At 48.6% G+C, this 19,904-nt stretch overlaps 1 protein-coding gene and 1 long non-coding RNA gene across 3 annotated transcripts in view; both read left to right on the top strand.

Moving 5' to 3' along the window:
- The first annotated feature begins 3,625 nt into the window (after positions 1-3,625).
- Positions 3,626-19,904, top strand: part of LOC149337604 (uncharacterized) — a 41,296-nt gene continuing 25,017 nt past the window's right edge. The window contains exon 1 of the long non-coding RNA XR_016284410.1: positions 3,626-4,785. This is a non-coding gene — a long non-coding RNA (uncharacterized LOC149337604). The remainder of the gene's footprint in view (positions 4,786-19,904) is intronic.
- Positions 4,650-18,922, top strand: LOC149337605 (uncharacterized). 2 transcript variants are annotated; one of them, XM_089553468.1, is made up of 3 exons: positions 4,650-4,789; positions 16,138-17,673; positions 18,770-18,922. In XM_089553468.1, exons 2-3 carry the CDS (start codon positions 17,388-17,390, stop codon positions 18,892-18,894), a joined length of 411 nt encoding a protein of 136 aa, XP_089409594.1. In that variant the 5' UTR covers positions 4,650-4,789; positions 16,138-17,387; the 3' UTR covers positions 18,895-18,922. The 2 variants fall into 2 exon arrangements, 1 of the variants encoding a protein (XP_089409594.1); XR_016284409.1 differs by lacking the exons at positions 16,138-17,673; positions 18,770-18,922 and adding an exon at positions 8,724-8,875.

Genomic DNA, 19,904 nt, shown 5'->3' with positions numbered 1-19,904 from the left:
TCCTTTCAAAATCTGGTAATAGGAGCGCTTTATTCAATTACCTAAAATCCAGGAAACTAATCTCGTCCACCATGAACGCTGTCTCCCTAGTTCAGTCACCGGCTGAACTTGCACAGTCCCTGGAAGAGATAGGCAGAGGTCTTGAGCGCCGGTTTACGGCTCTTCTTCCTTCTCCTCAGAGATTTCTTGCCACTTTGGACGATTTCGAGGAGGTCACCATCACTGAGCTCTCGAACACTGTATCCCGCCTTCCTCCCGCGGCCCCTGGCCCTGATGGTGTGACTTCTTCTATGATTAAAATTTTGTTCGAGGAATCTCCCACCGACTTACTGGCGCTTATAAATTACTCTCTTAAGGGGCCATGGATTCCAAATGAGTGGCGTTTAGCAAAGATTATCCCGTTGCTTAAAAAGCAGGGAGATGGTTATGTGTTAGACAATATAAGGCCAATTTCTTTAACTTCGAATCTCGTTAAGTTAATTGAGAGGGTGTTGCATGGTAGAATAACGTCTGTTATTTCAGAGGCTGGGTTGTTGAACCCTTGCCAGATTGGTTTCAGACCAGGATGCTCTATATGGTGCGCCCATACCGATCTGGAGAGCCGCATACAGTTAGCTCGGCGCCGAAACCAATACGCAGCGCTTGTTACTTTAGATGTATCTAAAGCCTATGACAGCGTTGAGCACAGGACGCTCTTGCAAAGACTGCAGGCAGTAGGACTTCCGAGATACTTTGTGGCTTGGGTTGCTGAATTCCTTGCTGACAGGGAATTTTACTGCTTTCAGAACGGTGTTTCATCAAGCAAATTTCGACAATCGAGAGGAGTGCCCCAAGGGGCGGTCCTCTCCCCTGTACTTTTTAGCATCTTACTCAGCAGTATTCCCTGCAGTCCTCAGGTGTCCACCTATGTGTATGCTGATGACATCGCCTTTTTTGCTTCAGAGAACGACATTTCCTCTTTGTACCAGTCCTTACAGTCCTACCTCAATGTCCTAGACCAATGGTTAGGAGATATTAATCTGTCCCTTAATGTCAATAAATGTGCTTTATTGGTTTTTCCGCTCTCTCGTCCAGTTAATATCTCTATTGTTTACCGGAACCATGTAATTCCTCAAGTGCAAAGTGTCAAATACCTCGGAGTAATTTATGATCCTTCTCTTTCCTGGGCGGCCCATATCGAGCAGATCACTGTGAAAGGAGTCCGAGCAGTCGGTATGCTGCGCAGGCTGAGCAGTGTTCGTTCTGGCATGAGAAGGCACTCACTTCTTATGATTTATAGAATGTACGTCCGTCCAGTCTTAGAGTTCGGCTGTGTTTTATTCTCTGGTGCACCAGCGTATAAACTTCGCCCCTTGATTCTCTTGGAGCGGGAGGCGTTGCGCCTTTGTTTGGGCCTTCCAAAATTTGTGGCGAATTCCGTTTTGTACCTGGAAGCGCGTACTCCATCATTGACTTCTAGATTTCGGCTCTTAACGGTGAAAACGTTCGTAAGGATGTGCGATTCTTCGCTCCATGCCTCCAATTTGATCTTCCTTCGTCAGCCTAGGCTATTTTTCAACGAAACCTGGTCTCGTTTCCGTACCCCTCAGATATGTTTGGTGCAATCCCTCCTGGACCCCTTAAACGTCCGCATTTCGGACATCCGTCCGGTATGCGCCAACTCATCTATTGAGATTGTCTTCGATGACATCTTTCCAAAACATGCAAAGTTAATGCCTTTTCATTTGCTCAGCGGTTTATTGCAGGATTACCTGCTGTGCTTTAAATCTCATGTGCTCATAGCGACAGACGCCTCACAGTGTGAAGAAAAGGCCGGTGTTGGCATTTTCTCCATCTCCCTTGACTGGTCATTCTCACTCCGCCTTCCCGATTACACCCCTATTTATTTGGCCGAATTTCTAGCAGTAGTCTTAGCGTTGCGCAAATTAAACAGCTCCTTGTCTTCTGTCATAATTATGACAGATTCATTATCGTTGTGTTCCTCTCTCACCGCGCCTACAACATCTCAGGCACTTCGGTTACTCAAATGCTTGGTTCCACCCCACGTGTGTTCATTACGGTTGGTCTGGGTGCCTGGGCACAGAGGAATCCATTTGAATGAGGTTGCTGATACCCTGGCGAAGGCATCTCTTAAATGCCCAGTCGTATCTGTGCTTCCACCCAGCGCATATATTACCGCGGCCAGGTTTCGCAGGTATCTGCTCTTGAAAGAATTCGCAGCATCAGCTCTGACCTCCTCTCCCGAATTCCGGCATCTCCTTTACCCGTGGTGCAGTAAAGGATGGCGATCACGCAAGCTTGAGGTTTCCTTCACGCGTCTACGTTGTCGCGTGCCTCTTTTAAACTTCTACCTTTATAGATCTGGTCTGGCGGTCTCCCCATTGTGCCCGTTCTGCGGAGAACCCGAAACGATAGATCATTTCTTGTTGACCTGCCGCCGTTTCTCCTCTTTACGGAGCCGCCTGCTGGAGCTTCCGTTACGACAGCTTGGTCTAAGTCTGTCAGCTGGGGTTGCTCTGTCTCTTGGGGCTTCCTCCCTTGGGCACAGCAACTGGAATGTGCTCTCCGCCATGCAAAACTTCCTTACAGACACTAAACGGCTGCCGTCTTAAGCTCTGCTCTTTCTCATGATCAATATTTCTCTAGAATGAAAGCTTTCTGAAACGTGGAATATTTAGCCCCGTTCTCTATTTCAGTCACCGATCTCACAGCATTTGTTTAACCTATTTCAATTACACATCTGAGATCCTTTCATTTATTTCCTAATTGCTATTATTATCATGATTATTTTATTTTTCCCCACCATTATTTTCTTGTTTAACATTTTGTACACCTATCAGTTGCCGCCTGTGTCTTGGCCAATCCCCCGCAGTGGGTATGCGCCATTTTCTAGAGGACAACAACAACAACAACAACCCGCTTTGATGGAAGACCCATCAAGTTTCATTCCATCAGGGAGCAGCTGCAGAGCTACGCAGGCGGAGACATCAGAGAGTGAGCGAAGGAAGATTGCGTGCGGCACCCCTTGAGGACCGGTGCGGCCTACGGAGATTAGGCAGCTCCTGCGATGGCTTCAGAGAACTCAACACGGCCGCGTAAATCTCGCCACGCCGTTAAGCGACCCGCTGAACCTCCGAAAGGAAATGACCGATGCTGTTTGAGGAACATTCTACGCAGCGAGCTGCGTGCACGCATGAGCTGCACGAACGGCCCCTCTACTACCAACCCGCAGCGCAAGCTTGCGGCTACAAAGCTAGGTTGCAAAGGTGGCTCAGCACGAGTTCAGGTTCCGACTTGTCAAAAACGACGTTCGCTTCGTGTGGCCCTAACGTCGACGCGTCGACGTCCTGAAGTCGCCATAACACCTGAAGAGGTGAGCGTTGTATTGCATATAGTGCGGAGCTTCAAAAGCCCAAAAAATACTGACGAGACTACCAACGAAGTAAACATGGCTCAGCAGAAAACCTCGGTAAATTTGGCTGAGGAAGACCTAAGCTCCCAAACTCATGCGTTGAAGCAGAAAAAACCAGAACATTTAACAGCCGCTGAAGCGTCGGCGAAGACAACGACCAACAGGGACGACGCTGCTGAGAACAGCGCGGGGGAGAAGCTTCAGTTTTCAGGACAAGGGAACAAATACAGTGAACCACAGGACGAAGGACGGCGAGGTTCCGCACAAGACTGCTACCAATTGTCCCGTGGCTCACTTGGTTGGTACGACGGCGAGGAAGCCACCAGCACCAGTGAAGCGACGGGTTAACACCACTCGACGAGTTACTCGATGCAACGCCTTTCCCTGAGAGCACGTTGACGTCTGGCGGTTGTCGTGAGTACGGCGTGCCCGAGTTCAGCATTTACGTCGAAGACGAAAGCCCGGACAACAACCTCGGGCCGTCCACCCAGAGTTTATCTGCGTCCGCTGCAGACAACTACTTGGCCCCGGCCCGTCAACCACTTGCAGAGATACAGCTGCAACCAGAAATTAGTATAACATCGCGATCAGCTAGGATGAGCCACGCAGAGCCGTCTTCCTCTCCCAACGAGTATGGTGGGTCCAGCTTGTTTTATTGTGATTCATGTGTTTTCTGTATTTGTTTCAGTTCTTGTTTCGGTTTTGTGGATTGTCTTGGATTCTGTCTTGTGACGTCATTTCATGTATATATACGCTGTCTCCGTGGTATCCGTTCTCGCTTCGGCGAGCGCGGCTTCGGCCGCTTATCTGTTTTTTGAGCAGCGTCCGCTCCGGCGGACGCAGTTGTTGCTGCGACGCGCGTCTTTCCTTTCCTCTCTCTCCTTCCTCTGTTCTTTTAACTCTCCTCTATCTGCACGTGGCAGCGGTGGTGGCTTGGCTCGAGCCAGTAGCAGGCCCGTGCAATTTCCTTTTCATCCTTCTCTCAGTCACAACAACAACAACAACAATAAAGCGTCTTGGTCTTTCTTGGTCATGGGACAGCAGCACGGACTCGGCTCTTGTTACTAAGACGGCCAACACCACATTGGCGATCGAGGATGGGATAGGCCTAACGGAATAGGGGCATGTAATCCCAGTATCTTAAAGTAATCCGATGACATCCGTCATCTTTTGAAGTAATCGTCCTGCCATTATCTGCTATGTGAGCTGTACGGAGAAGCCCCGTCGACAGAATGTCATATTTCGGAGGTATTGCAAGTTTTCTTCCAGTTTCCTTCAACTTTGCCGACTAGCGTGGTCGTCGCCAGCGAGGTCGTCGCCTGATGAGCCACAGCCTGCTGGAACGCTGTCCTGGGCCGAAGTCATCGTGAAAAGTCCGTGAGTCAACAAACATTTTCATTCTGTGAAGAATTTCAAGAAGGCAGGCAAGAAATTTTCATGTTGGCCCTAGCTCATGTGAGTTACCGTACGTCAGACGTTGTGCGTATTTACAGAAGTTCATTCATGCTCAGAAGTTTTCAAGCGTAGTATTGGAACAAAGAGCGTTCGTGCGCTGAGTCACAAATGTAAGCGTTCGTCTTCGTGACTGAAGTATGTTGTGTCAAGCTTAATCAAGCCTCGTCGTCGAGGGAAACAAAGAAAACCTTGGTTCGGTTTTAAGAGAGGAAATATTCATGCATTTACTGCCGCGTTCTTCGTTTTCTACACTAGGCAGCGTCTGCAAGGTCAAAATGGCTTTTTCATCTTTCACTGGCGTTCGCGCACCGGACCCATTTCTTCAGCATCCGGGTCGTCCCCCAGTTCCATTTAATCAATGGATACAAACTTTTGAACTTTCCTTGACTGTATCAGGTGGATCGGCAGCGACCGCCGAGCTCAAAAAAGCCCTCCTCCTCTATAGTCTAGGAGATGAGGTAAGGAGAATTTATTTTACTCGCGCAGCATGTCAAAGTGAGACGCTAGCCCAGTCATCGACAGACGCTCGCGTCGCATCTACAAGTGAGACGCTAGCTCACTCGCCGACAGACGCTCGCGTTGAAAGTGAGACGAAAGACGTCTACAAATCAACTGTTGCCTTACAACAACAAGAATTTACTACCCCTTCCAATTTAGTGATGGAACGGAGATTTCAAAACAGGCAACAATTACCGGGCGAGTCAATCACAGAATACATAGCTGCCTTGCGTGAATTGCTTCAGCTGTGTGATTATGCTTCCGCTGAAGAAATGCTGAGGGACCGATTTGTGAGAGGAGTCTCTTCCCAAACGGTTAGAGAGCGACTTTTGCTGGAAGGATCCCGAGTTACATTCTCCGCAGCGTCTAGCATTGCGTTGCAGTACGAACAGGTGACTCGCGAGGCGCAAGAATTCTTGGCCCCTGTCCAGCCCATAAGGAAAACAACATCGAATCACTCAGCGTCCTCACAAAGGCCGGCAGCCAGACAATTTTGTCCTAGTTTTCCATCACAAGCGCCGAGCTTTTGTCAGCAACCTCCTGCGTCGCAGGCTGCAGAATATCAACATAGACAATACAGTCCGCGGCACCCGCGTCCGAGTTATCCTCCGCAAAATAATATACCATCGTCGATGTCGCAACAGTCTATGAGACAGCCTAATACCAGGCATTTTCAACCGCAAAATCAGCGTTCAAGGCAGTCGTCTTGTTTTCGTTGCGGATCAAGTCGTCAGAGTGCCGCAGCGTCTAATTGCCCAGCTCAAGGCAAGACATGCTTCTTCTGCGGAAGGATTGGTCACTTCGCTTCCATGTGTAGGCAGCGCTCAGCTGTACGGGAAATACAGCAAGAACAGGAAGAAACAAGCCAGCAAGAACAATTTCCTGTAGAAACGATCCAAGTGACAGAGCAAGCGAGGATATTCTTTCCTGCAACGCCGCTCCGTGATCAGCTGATACCGCAGTCGCACAGCCGAACGCTGGACAAACCAAGTCTTAACCAAGGGTCACAAATTGATCTTATGCATTCTTGCGTTCAATCATCACCAAGTAATGGTCATGTCTCGGAACTTGAAAAAACAGCGTCCATGTCTACCGGACTTGAAGTCACAGGAACTCAGAGTGAACATTATACAGAAGAATCCTTGGCCACTAATGTTTATGTTATTGATAAGGACCCGAGGTCTCGCATTCATATTCAGTTGCAAGTGGCAGACGTCACTTTGTCTTTCTTAGTTGATTCTGGGTCTGCAGTTTCCATTATTGATAACAGTACTTTTTCAAGGTATTTTTCAACCGCTCAACTACTTGAAGCACCTTGTGCAACACTTGTGGATTATTCCAAGCATTCTATTATTGTGCTAGGATGTTTCACTGCACCAGTCAAGTATCATGACAGAACTGTTCCTATTCTTTTCTATGTTGTTTCTGAAGGTACTACACTTATTGGCTTGGATGCCATTCGTGCTCTGAATTTATTTATTGCAGGAGCAACTTTGCAGGGTTTTCAGACGGTGGCGAATCCAGTTGAGAAAATTCCCTCGGCATTAGCGACAGAGTTTCCGAAACTTTTTTCAGGCGAAGTGGGACTAGCTAAAGGGTTCCAGCATGAAGTGAAAGTGCGTCCGAATGTGCAACCTCTAGTTGCCAAACTACGACGGTTACCACTTGCTATCCGTTCCAAAGTCTCTGAAGAACTCGAACGGTTAGAGAAGCAAGATATTATTGAAAGGGTAAATGCTTCAGAATGGATTTCACCAATCGTGGTTATCCAGAAACTCAATGGAAAAATCCGCTTGTGTATTGGTTTGGTTTGGTTTGGTTTATGGGGTTTAACGTCCCAAAGCGACAAAGGCTATGAGAGACGCCATAGTGGAGGGCTCCGGAAATTTCGACCACCTGGGGTTCTTTAACCTGGGGTTCTTTAGAATTTCTTCTCCAAAGAAATTCTAGCCGCCGCGGCCGGGGTCGAACCCGCGTCTTTCGGGTCAGCAGCCGAGCACCATAACCGCTGAGCCACCGCGGCGGCACTTGTGTATTGACTTGCGTGAAGTCAATAAGGCCGTGGTACCTGATGTGTTCCCACTGCCACATACAGAGGAATTTCTCCATGCACTGATGTTTGATCCCTATTTGCCCACTGTTGTTTCTACCGATACTTCGGATGTAGGACTGGGAGCAGTCCTCCAGCAGTTGGGTCCACACGGACTCCAAACGGTAGCTTTCGCGTCTCGGACCTTGTCTCCTATAGACCGAAAGTATTCAGCGCCTCCACTTCTCCATGCTGCATCGAGTATGGCCTGCAGCGGTCCCACAACACTGTGCCGCATCCTTTACCAGAGCGTGAGCCCAATAGCCACAAGTGGATTGACTTTGTGCGACAGTGTCTTCGCCGCGACGACTTGTTTGACTGGATGCCGCAAGAGAAGGAAGACGACTTCGTGTGCTCGCTGCACTTTGCATCGGGTTCCCTCACACGCCTCTTTCCAGAGAAGTGCCTCAGGCACGACGCTGCTCCTACCTTGTACCCAAAGAGGTGACATCCTGGGGCATCTTGTCTTGGTTTCCGTGGAATAGTGAACGGCGTATCGCGTTCTAGTGGCGAAACCCTCCTATCTACTACAATCAGTTTAGAAAAGTGGACGTGGTGGCGGTGAACCAGAATCTCTTGTTTTTAACGCGCCTCCTTCAAAACAAGTTGCATAATATTTTGTCAGTAGAGGTAATTTCTAATCATGCTTCTTTTTACTTGAGCTAGTTTAAAAGCTTTTTTAATGGATGTTTGAGGACAACATTCCTTTCATCACTTGGTAGAACGGCGTACACAGCTGCGGGGCAGCCCACAGCGCGCTCAAGCTAGAGTTCCTTTCCACGCGCCCACAGTGAGCCCATACAGAGATTATACATGGTCTACTGCATAGCTCACAACACCGTATTATAGGGTTCGTCCTTAGTGGAGCTTCCTTAGTACAGCGGTGGCCTTGCGGTAGAACATCCGTCTCGCATTCGGGAGGTGCTGGGTGCGATCCCCAGTGCCGCAGGGGACTCACCGGTTTTCTAACGGGTCCAAGATTATTTGCTGGTGTGTTCTTCCACAGGGCTGCGCTTATGAGGTACGCCGGAGCGGAGGTCTGTGGTTAGTTTTGTTTCCCTCGGGGCCGTTGACGCGCACCAGGAACTATGTACAGGAGTATTTTCGCACTGCGCGCTTCTGTCTAGAAGCAGCCACCATGGTCGGGAATCTCGGCAGAACGCGCCATACCGCAGCTGAAGTATTCGCGAGTTCAAGATAAGCAGGATCGCAACTTTGCGTCGGGGCTGTGTTTACACGTCGTGATGCCACCGCTTTGTTCTTGCACAGGTCCCCGCCGGGCCAAGCGCAGCCCCACCAGAGGGGAACAACTGGGGCTCACACGTGGGGCGGCTGCCGAAGCCGTCAGCTGCCGCTCTTGGTGGCCGGCCTCGTGCGAAGACCGTGTGACGTACCACAGAAATAAACTTTTAAGCATGAAATGCTTGTAGCTCCCGTTGTCGGCCGTGTGGTGACGTCACGCCGAGACCGAAAGTAGTCACCCGGGCTCTGAAACGAGAACATCCTGGCACCGTACGAGACTTAACGAGATTTAACGAGACTCTGTAAGCCCTCCTACGCGACCGGCATGCAAGCGCCGGTTGGTCTCCAAACGAGTCACAAGAAATAATTGCTGCCAGTGCCCTCTATGTTTATCAAAATATCAGTCAAGCTGTGCGTTTGATAATGCACGGAATTATAATTTCCGATTTCTAATAACGCGTGCAAAAAGCACATAAATGCCACGATACACTTCGTTGTCATACGTGATCTCTTAGGGGCTTCGCGCATCGAAGCAAAGCCGCGCAGGCGCACAGGGGCCCGGGGGAGAAGCGCTGCGTTCAAAGGGCAAGGCATCGCGCCAAACGGGTGGTGGCGTTCCTCCCTTCCTTTACGGTGCGGTTCGGGTGTCCACCGAGATGGTAAAGAATTACTGCGCCATTTCCTTTCCTCAAAAAAACCTTGCGTTCAAATGGCAAAGCATCGCGCTGAACGGGTGGTGGCGTTCCTCCCTTCCTGTACGGTGCGGTTCGGGTGTCCACCGAGATGACATTAGGCCCGTAAACATTTCATGCTTACTCTACTCTCGGTTACGGGAGAGGCAGAGTTTTTTTGTTTTCTCTCACTGTTCCATTGTATGACATGCTACGATCGATGGCTTCCTGGCACCCTCTAGCGCCTATGCCGCTGATCTTGTAGCCTTTCATTCTGCTGTTGTTTATGCTATTCACAACCCTCACTCTACGCCTCCTCATTTTTACACTGATTCTCTACATCTGCTTTCTGCCCTGTCTTCAAGTACTTCTTACAATCCTACTATTATTGCAATTGAGCAAGATCCCTCTCGTTTGTCTTCTTTAGCCCCATTTCTCTTATTTCATATACGGGGCCATTACGGAATTTTCGGTAACGAGTTAGCGGACCAAGCTGCCGGTAGTGCCGGGCAGTTTGGAAGTTTACATATTTCTACCCTTTCACGTCGTTGCGTGCATTTCCGTTTGCATCATTCTTCACTTTATTTATGGAGCATTTTTTGGCGCGGGAATAATGGTGCCGCTGAATTATCCAATTGGATCCCTGATACACTTAATATGCCCCCTATTCGTCTACACAGGAATCCTCTAATAACTTTACTTACTGGGAATGGTAGATTTACATTCTGTTTTAAAAGATTTGGCCTGTCTCCGTCTTCAATTTGTTCCTGTGGATTGTTATGTGAAGATATCAGTCATTACTTACGGGACTGTTCCGTTACTGCTTCTTTAGTTTCTCGTTTAAAATCTCTTTGCTCATCGGACATCACACCATCTTTTTGCCCCTCCGTTCTCCGAGACCCTGCTGCTTGTGCTCTTCTCCTTCAAATGGCTCGCCTGATACGTAGTACAATTCAAAATTATTCACGCTGATTCCTCTCTTTCCACTGATTTCTCTTCTCCAAGCTTTGCACAGAGGAGCGCCCCGTGTTCCTTTTTTGAGCATAGGCGGCTTTGTCGTGGCGTGACTGTGACTGTGACTGCGCTCTTCACTGTGTAACTGTGACTCTGTCTTGACTGTGTGACTGCGTCTGTGTCCCTGACTGTGTGAATGTGACTTCGGTTTTTTCTTTTGTCTTGATTATGTTTTTATTTTTCTGATTTTTATTTTGTGGCCGGCGCTCAGTGCTTTTTTCGACTGTTACGGTGACCATAACTTTGCAGTGAATTGGGTTTTCTCATTTTTATTACTATTTTTATTCCGCGGACTGCACGCTGTGCTTTGGCTATCTGCCTGCGACAATCTTTTATTGTGAAGAGCCTTTTATTTCTTTTCTTTTGAGTTGTTTTTAATGCTCTCTTTTTCGCTTAACTTCCTTTTTCTTCTTTGAAACATTTAATTATTTTTCATTTATTTTGAATTGGCGTTAAGCCTGACAAAGCATTGCTGGTCCAGGCATCCTCTCTCTTTCTTTTATATTTTTTTACCTTTTTTTTAGAGGACCAATAAAAGGGTAAAAGGGCTTCCTGGAGGCAGTATACTCTTCTGCTTCCGTTCGGGACACTGTGACTCCAACATTATTTCGTTTACATGCCCTAACGATCCCGTCATGCCCCTATCCTTACTTGGCCAGTAACATCCCTGTTAGCCATTTAACGGGAGAAGGAACAAAATAGTTTATTAGCCCACCGACGTGAATGAAAAAGATCGTGATGTACAGCCGACCAATGCTCTAATGATCTACTGCAAGCCTTGCTCGTCAGTCGGTCGACTCCTTGAGAACTCAGCGAAGACCGGCTAACACATGTCGTGAAGGCGACGTTGTAATATTGATTACACAGCTCTAAAATACTTGGACAAAAAGGATGAAACGAACGTGCGCGGACTTGCCACGGTGTTTGGAAATAAAGCTACGCACAGCAGATAGCGTGCGCTAGGTAGACTTCTAATGCAGTTCTCCGCCCTCGCTCAGCGGTGCTTGTAACTGAGGGACGGCGTTGTTTCGGGTCGAGACTTCGAAAAACGTTCTTCCCCCTCACCGGTCGTGCAGTCTGTATAGAAACGCGTGCATTCTGGGGACCTTGAAAACTTCCTAGGGACATCGAGAAGAGTTACACGCTGATTTTATAAGCCCGTCATCTCGTCGTTTATGATTACTTACAGCCACCGCAGTTATAGCATTCGAAAACAATGTTCAGGAATCTAGACCGCGGCTCACACCCAGAGCCAGCACCAGCCGTCCCCCTTCAATGCTCGTCCTCGCCCTTTGCGTTGGCCGCGAATCACAACACTACGCACGCGATCTCACACCGCGTACTTGGAAGTCAGCCACACGTTCTCTGGCTACCCACGCGCAAGTACCAAATTGCTGATAATAGACCTGCCACCTGCCGCCGTCAAACGGGCTCCCACGTATTGCCCTGCTGCGACGACCAGGCGGGCCCGGGCCAGGGCCACCGCCCTTGTGAGGCTGGACACTTTGTCGCCTTCTCCGATATAGAATCCTAAAACGACGGGCTGAACACCGTCGCCAGACCCGCTGGCAAAATTAACTGCTTTGCGGCCACTATTCACGCCGACTAAGAAGAAGCGCGCCACACAGGCGCCTCTCGTTTCAAGTACCTGAAAGGTTTGCTGTAACGACACGCTTCGAATGCCGACACGATGGCTTGACAGCAGTTCTCTGCCCAGCCACCTAATGCTGTACAATTGCCAGAAGTGGCTCGCAACGTGGTCGGAAGGCGGAAAGGATAAAAACAATACAGAACAAAAATTTACGAAAATCGCAAAAAGCTCCGGGCTAACTCACGTTACAAAAAGGCGAGTGTGAAAAAATGAAAGGCAGCAGCTAAGTATGAACAGCAACATCGCTGCCTTTGTTGGAAGAGTGGCCATGGCGTTTGTCTTCCGAACATGGATGTGGGATAGGATCGCGGCAGTGCCGATGACATTGTGCTTATGGAGCCGTAATGACAAAACGTCTGCGCGGCTCGCGATGTCAGTGCACTTTCAGAAAGCCTAGGTATTCAAAATTAATCCGGAGCCCTCCACTGCGGCGTGTCTCAAAGCCCATGTGCAGACATAAGGTTGATCCGTTCTCTGCGCAGAGTTATATGAACGAACAGCTGGCAGCCTCTCCGTCTTTCTCATTAATCGAGTGAGACTCAGTCAGTGAGTCAGAACAGCCTTATTTCGGAGCCAGATCAAGACCCCAGAGGGTGGGTCACCTTTCGGCTAGAGCCCGCTGTTTATCCAGCGCCACCGAGTATTGCCAAGCGCTCCAGGTTGTGTGGGCGTGTGTGCGTGTGTGCGTGTGCGCGTGTTGGGGGGGGGGGGGCGGAGGGGTAAGGAGTGCGTTGCATGTGAAAAGCATATGTATGCTCGGTGTCTGCGATCTGATGAAAACAATATGGGCAGTTTGGGTCCTCTGCGGAAGCTGAATAAATACAGTCTGTGAGGAGTAAGGAGCACGTTGGTTTGGATTACGACGAATTCGGGGTTGTTGTGAGATGAGATGTGGATATGGAGGAGGGAGCAAGGTGCGCGCCTCTTTCACGTACTCGTTGTGCTTGTTTACCTGTTTAATTAGGCTCGAACTTCGCATAGGCAAGTAGACTTTCGCAAGATCATGCGGTGGTATATGTGGTACACACGCACACACAGCTTATCTCTCGAACAGATGTCAGTTCGTCACTCTGAACAATATTTCTTCTAGCAGTGTCCGGGTTATGTCTGGCGTCCCCCAGGGATCTGTTTTGGGACCACTCTTATTTCTGTTGTTTATTAATGGCATTGTGGCAGATCTTTCAGTTCGCGTGAGGCTGTACGCGGATGACTGTGTCCTGTATCAAATGGTGTCTTCAGTTGACGACCAGGTGCGTCTAAATAATGACCTAGCGAAGGTGGTTGCGTGGTGCAACAAATGGCAGATGTGCATTAATTTTGAAAAAACCGTGTTCATGAAAATTACAAACAAGAAAATGCCTATTCATTTTGTGTACGGTACTAACAGCATATCATTATTAGAAGTGACAGAGTATAAATATTTGGGCCTATGGATTACTAACAACCTTTCGTGGTCAAAACACATAGACGCTGTAGTAACAAACTCAATGCGGAAACTATTTTTCTTGAGGCGCTCCCTAAATTCATCCCCATCTAGTGTTCGTCTATTGGCGTACAATTCCCTCATCCGTCCGTTACTAGAATATGCCATAATCATTTGGGACCCTTTCACGTTAACAAACATTCACAAATTAGAGCGAATACAGCATAAAGTAGCTAGATTTGTTTTTAACTCATATGGCCGTGCATCTGTAAGTGAGCTCGTGAGGCGAAGTGGGTTACCCCCCGTCACTGAGCGCAATCGTGTTTGTCGATTAAAGTTTTTTTTCCAGCTTATAAAAGGACATTATAAAGTTGATACCTCTAATTATTTTTCTTACTCCTCAGGTTATAACACGAGACAAAGGCATGCACTAACAATCACCCCTTTGAACGCGCGAAATAACTGCTTTAAATATTCTTTTTTTCCGAGGACAATTACTGATTGGAACAAACTTAATAGCGAGACTGTTAATCAAAATTCTTTACTTCTGTTTGAAAAGTGCCTGTAAATGTTGTGAATTTGTGTGTGTTTATATGCTTGTATTTTGTTTTGTCCCACCCTGCTATGATCTGTACAAGATCGCAGTATCTATAAATAAATAAATAAATAAATAAAAAATGTATACAGGACGAGCCCAGTCCAGCCTTAACCTCGTGAGCACGCTCGACAAGCCGGTACATCGGCAATTCGCGGAATGCAAAGAATCTTCTACCTTATATCACATTAGAGTTTGCCAAAAATCTCAGTTAGCACCAAAGATACACGGCCCCAGTATAGGACAATGCAGACGCCTGGAAGACCAGCTCAAGCTTATCATCCGGGCTCGCGTGACATCTGCGGCCTCTGGAGACCTCGACTAGGGGCCCTACGGCCCCCAACAAAGATAGTTTCTTTTTCCTCTTTCTCTCTCTCTCCGGCCCATAGTGCGAACTGCGAGCATGTGCCATTGCCGCTTCGTCGTCGACATCAGCTGGACAATGAAAATAAGCTCAAGAAATAAATATGATGGATCGCTTTCACTAAGAACGCTTGGTAACCGACTCGTAAGTTGAATAAGTATGAAAATAACCGTCTGTGCCTATGTTTCGGCTCTGTTCTTTGCCCTGTCGAAAGGAAAATCAGAGCATTAGTCAACACACGTTTGCTTGGGCCTTCATTGCGGAAGCCTCTCACCTCCTGCCAAGACACACGCCTTGTTCAGGACGACCACCATGGATTCTTTCAAATGAAAGCTCGGACATTGAGTTGATGGGGGCCGCTTTCAGGGTCATCGAGGGCAACTGCTTTTCTCCAGCATTTGTGGACACTGTCAACGCTCTTCGTCTCATTTCGTGGGAATGGCAGAAAACCAAGACGCCGGAAGGAACAAGAGCATTGGTGCGATCGGGCTCTCAGCGTATATGATATGCACCCACTGTGCAGTCTGATCAATAAAGGATATAATATCAGGTCTCCCAGTTAGTGTAATGTTGACTATAAGATAATTTATTTTTTTTTCTGACATGCATATTTCGGTTTCAGCAGCCAAACCGTGGCTGTGACGTAACAGGCTATTTCAAGTGACGTGAGGCATACAAAAACTGCAGTATAGGGTCGCTGCTTTCTTCGTTTCAATGCATTCCAACTATTAAGCCAGTCCAAGAGTCGCGATCTCAAAAAAGAAACAGCGAATATATCGCAGTTTTTGCATGACTCGCGTCACCTTAAATAGTCCATGACGTCACAGCCATCGTTCGACTGCTGAAACCGAAACAACGTAAGAAAAAAAAGTCAGTTATGAATTATTTAACTGCACTAGGTAAATTCCACGTCGTGACTCATGTACGCTATTGTGTTGCGCATAATTGCAAAAAAAAAGCACGCATCCAAAAATTTCGTGCCTCTCCTCCTGGTTGCATGGGAAGTTGGGGCGGGGGGGGGGGGGTAGCGCCTGGGCGTTTGATGATGCCAGCGTCGGTGTAACCCGCGCTCTTTCGTCGTGTAGGCGCGAGGCGTCTAGCTTCCTCCTCGGCTCCCCTAGAGTGTCTACAAATACAGATGTGCCGTAAAGCTTCAAGATCGAGCTATACGATATTTTTCTCTTAGCAGCTATTACATGACCTCAATCTCGCGCACGCTAGCAAGCCAACTAAGAGTTCAGTGTGAGTAACAAGGGTTTTGAGGCATGTTCCATTTAACTACAAAGTTAAGTAATAGAAATGAATTAATAAATAAATAATAAGTTAAATAAATTATTTAAGTTTCATAGGACAGGTAGTGCTGTGTCGAGACGCATTTTGCAAGGAATATAAATCGTGTCTGTGCGCTTCGAGAAAATGTGAACAGTCCACACCTGTACTGTGAGAGGAGCGTTTAGTGCGCGGTCGATGGGGATTATAGGCCTTCTTATTCTTCTAAGACGCACGTCACACAATTATTTAACGGTGCTAGCCATTCCTGCGGCGATGAGCCAATGGGTTTGTTATATTCCTTTCACACAAATGGGAATCCAAGGCGCTCATAGTTATTGCTTGCGATCTGGCATTCAGATTACGCAAAAAATGTAGCCGATGTGCGACCACGAACGTTTGAAATGATATGCTTCCGTCACAAGCAATTTTCATTTCCGTTTTCTACGCGCAGATATCTCAGACTGAGAGAAGAGGAAGGAGTGTGTTACTGCAAAGAAAAAAAAAGAGGTTAGAAATTTCAGTCTCGCACCCGCTTTGATGGAAGAGCCATCAAGTTTCATACCATCAGGGACCAGCTACAGAGCTACGCAGGCGGAGACATCAGAGAGAAGATTGCGTGCGGCACCCCTTGAGGACCGGTGCGCCCTACGGAGATTTCGCGCCTCTTGCGATGGCTTCAGAGAACTCAACACGGCCGCGTAAAGCTCGCCACGCCGCTAAGCGAGCCGCTGAACCTCCGAAAGTAAATGACCAATGCTGTTTGAGGAACATTCTACGCAGCGAGCTGCGTGCACTCATGAGCTGCACGAACGCCCCCTCTACTACCAACCCGCAGCGCAAGCTTGCGGCTACAAAGCTACGTTGCAAAGGTGGCTCAGCACGAGTTCTGGTTCCGACTGATCAAAAGCGACGTTCGCTTCGTGTGGCCCCAATGCCGACGCGTCGACGTCCTGAAGTCGCCATAACACCTGAAGAGGTGAGCGTTGTATTGCCTATAGTGCGGAGCTTCAAAAGCCCAAAAAAGACTGAAGAGACTACCAACGAAGTAAACATGGCTCAGCAGAAAACATCGGTAAATTTGGCTCAAGACCTAAGCTCCCAAAGTCATGTGTTGAATGAGAAAAACGTAGAACAATTAACAGCCGCTGAAGCGTCGCTGCTGAGAGCAGCGCGGGGGAGAAGCTTCAGTTTTCAGGACAAGGGAACAAATACAGTGAACCACAAGACGAAGGACGGCCAGGTTCCGCACAAGTCTGCTGCCAATTGTCCCGTGGCTCACTTGGTTGGTACGACGACGAGGAAGCCACCAGCAACAGTGAAGCGACGGGTACAGTGCCGGTAACTGAGCGGCCCAGTCACCTGTACAGGACGTCAACACCACTCGGCGAGATTCTCGATGCAACTCCTTTCCCTGAAAGCACGTTGCCGCCTGGCGAGGGTTCTGAGTACGGCGTGCCCGAGATCAGCATTTACGTCGAAGACGAAAGCCCGATGAACGACCTAGGGCCGTCCACCCAGAATTCCACTGCCACCGCTGCACCGCTGCACTTGGCCCCGGCCCGTCAACCACTTGCAGAGATACAGCTGCAAACATAAATTAGTACAACACCGCGATCAGCTGGATTGGGCCACACAGAGCCGTCTTCCTCCCCCAACGAGTATGGTGGGTCCAGCTACTGTAAAGAGCCCCGAAGTGTGTTCATGCATTCCCTCTTTCCAAGTCCATATCAAGCCCTCTGGCGAAACAATGAAGTCCCGGCGTGCCAGGTGATGGGGCATGAAGAGCAGGAGTTGCAGCGGCGACATCGCGAAGAAGTGCTGTGCATGCTCTCGGAGCCGGAGGCTCAGGCACGAATGCGTCGGATGCTGCGAGAAAACGAGCTTCTCAGGCAGGAGCTTCGACTGGGAAGCATGGAGAGATGCCGCTCGCAACAAACCTGGGCCATGCAGAGAGCATCCTCGGGAGGCGGCCACGTTGGGCGGACAGGTGAGAGCGGGAATGTGTCTTTATGAACGGTAGCACACAGGGCAGGCCAGTTCCCTGCTTATTAGAAAACACGGAGAGTTTTGTCTCCACATTATATTCCCTTTTAACAAATTCACATGACGCAAGCATATAATGGCGAATTCTCCTACGCCTCAACGAGCAATCGCGTGGTGGCTGCTTTGAAGCCCAATTCAGGCCTCCTGCAGGTTGCGCCAAGGACATATTTTAGTAGTGGGACGTAAAGAAATTAATGCATGGGCTCTCGTTTAGGGTGGTAACGTGTCTTGAAAGGTCTTGGTTTCCGTTGAATAGTGACCGGCGTATCGCGTTCTAGTGGCGAAACCCTCCTTTCTACTACAATCAGTTTAGAAAAGTGGACGTAGTGGCGGTGAACGAGTATCTCTTTTTTTTAACGCGCCTCCTTCAAAACAAGTTGCATAATATTTTGTCAGTAGAGGTAATTTCTAATCATGCTTCTTTTTACTTCAGCTAGTTTAAAAGCTTTTTTAATGGATGTTTGAGGACAACATTCCTTTCATCACTTGGCAGAAAGGCGTACGCAGCTGCGGGGCAGCCCACAGCGCGCTCACGCTAGAGTTCCTTTCCACGCGCCCACAGTGAGCCCATACATAGATTATACATGGTCTACTGCATAGCTCACATCACCGTATTATAGGGTTCGTCCTTAGTGGAACTTCCTTAGTAAAGCGGTGGCCTTGCGGTAGAGCATCCGTCTCGCGTTCGGGAGGTGCTGGGCGCGATCCCCAGTGCCGCAGGGGTCTCACCGGTTTTCTAACGGGTCCAAGATTATTTGCTGGCGTGTTCTTCGACAGGGCTGCGCTTATGAGGTACGATGGAGCGGAGGTCTGCGGTTAGTTTTGTTTCCCTCGGGGCCGTTGACGCGCACCAGGATCTATGTACAGGAGTATTTTCGCACTGCGCGCTTCTGTCTAGAAGCAGCCACCACGGTCGGGAATCTCGGCAGTGCGCGCCATACCGGAGCTGAAGTATTCGCGAGTTAAAGATAAGCAGGATAGCAACTTTGCGCTGGGGCTGTGTTTACACGTCGTGATGCCACCGCTTTGTTCTTGCACAGGTCCCCGCCGGGCCAAGCACAGCCCCACCAGAGGGGAACAACTGGGGCTCACACGTGGGGCGGCTGCCGAAGCCGTCATCTGCCGCTCCCGGTTGCCGACCTCGTGCGAAGACCGTCTGACGTGACACAGAAATAAACTTTTAAGGCGGAAGCCTTTAATGCCTCATCGTTGTAAGCAGGAGCTGTCGACAGAAATGTCACGCTTTTCAATTCGTCGAAAAGGTCGTGACGTCACAGTGCGCGAATTTCAAACGGGGCCAATTGTACTTTGACTACTAACCATGCAACCAATTAAAGGGATCATATAGTGATGCTCCAAGTATGACTGAGTTTAGTTAATTGCTTACTTAACCAATTAGTCTAATTAATCTTTCTAGTCAGACCAGATAAATAAATAAAACCGAGTGAGAAATTGGCCGAGCTTGGGAATCGAACCCCGGTCTCCGGAGTGCGAGTCGAGCACGCTGCCACTCCGCCATGCCAACTTTTTTTTTCTTTATTGACTCCGCCATGCCAACTCGATGGTTTGGAATGAACAAAGGAGCGTCTAGTAAATATGGGGTCTTCGTTCACTCCCATCTTCCTCTCTTCCCGTTACGGCGAGGTTGAGGTGTCCACCGAGATATGAGAGACAGATACATTTCCTTTCCTCAAAAACCAATTTACCGACGAGCAAGGCGTATTTGTCCGCGTTTCAGATTGGTGCAAATTGTCGTGACGTCAGCGCGTGCGAATTTTGACGGCTGTCCACTGAAATATGTGAGACAGTTACTGCGCAACTTCCTTTCGCCAAATACAATTTTCGACTAGTGTCTACTGAGATATGTGAGACCGTTAATGCGTAATTTCCTTTCCTCAAATACAATTTTCATTTTCTTCATTACGGCCCCTCTTTCTTCTTTGACTCACACTTGCTCCCTTCCTGTGGTGCGGCTCAGGTGTCCACCGAGATGAAAGAGAATTACAGCCCTATTTCCTTTCCTCAAAAAGCGTTGCGTTCAAAGGGCAACGCATCGCTCCGAACGGGTAGTGGCGTTCCTTGAACTCCGTGGCAGCGCTACAACACGCTGTCGCCTTCCACTCCTAAAGGCGTAGCTTGAGCGTCATTAATTGGCAGTTAATTAATCCACCAACA

Source organism: Amblyomma mixtum, chromosome 7 (genome assembly GCF_055824585.1).
Source record: "Amblyomma mixtum isolate Tamu chromosome 7, ASM5582458v1, whole genome shotgun sequence".
Lineage (NCBI taxonomy): Eukaryota > Metazoa > Arthropoda > Arachnida > Ixodida > Ixodidae > Amblyomma > Amblyomma mixtum.
The sequence above is the reverse complement of the archived record's forward strand: the minus strand, read 5'-3'. Positions and strand labels throughout refer to the sequence as shown.

Excerpts from the sequence above, each read along its gene's own strand:
- LOC149337605 (XM_089553468.1), top strand. The coding sequence starts at position 17,388 with ATGCATTCCCTCTTTCCAAGTCCATATCAAGCCCTCTGGCGAAACAAT. Across the intron at positions 17,674-18,769 it reads CGGCCACGTTGGGCGGACAG|GTCCCCGCCGGGCCAAGCAC; the intron begins GTGAGAGCGGGA and ends GTTCTTGCACAG.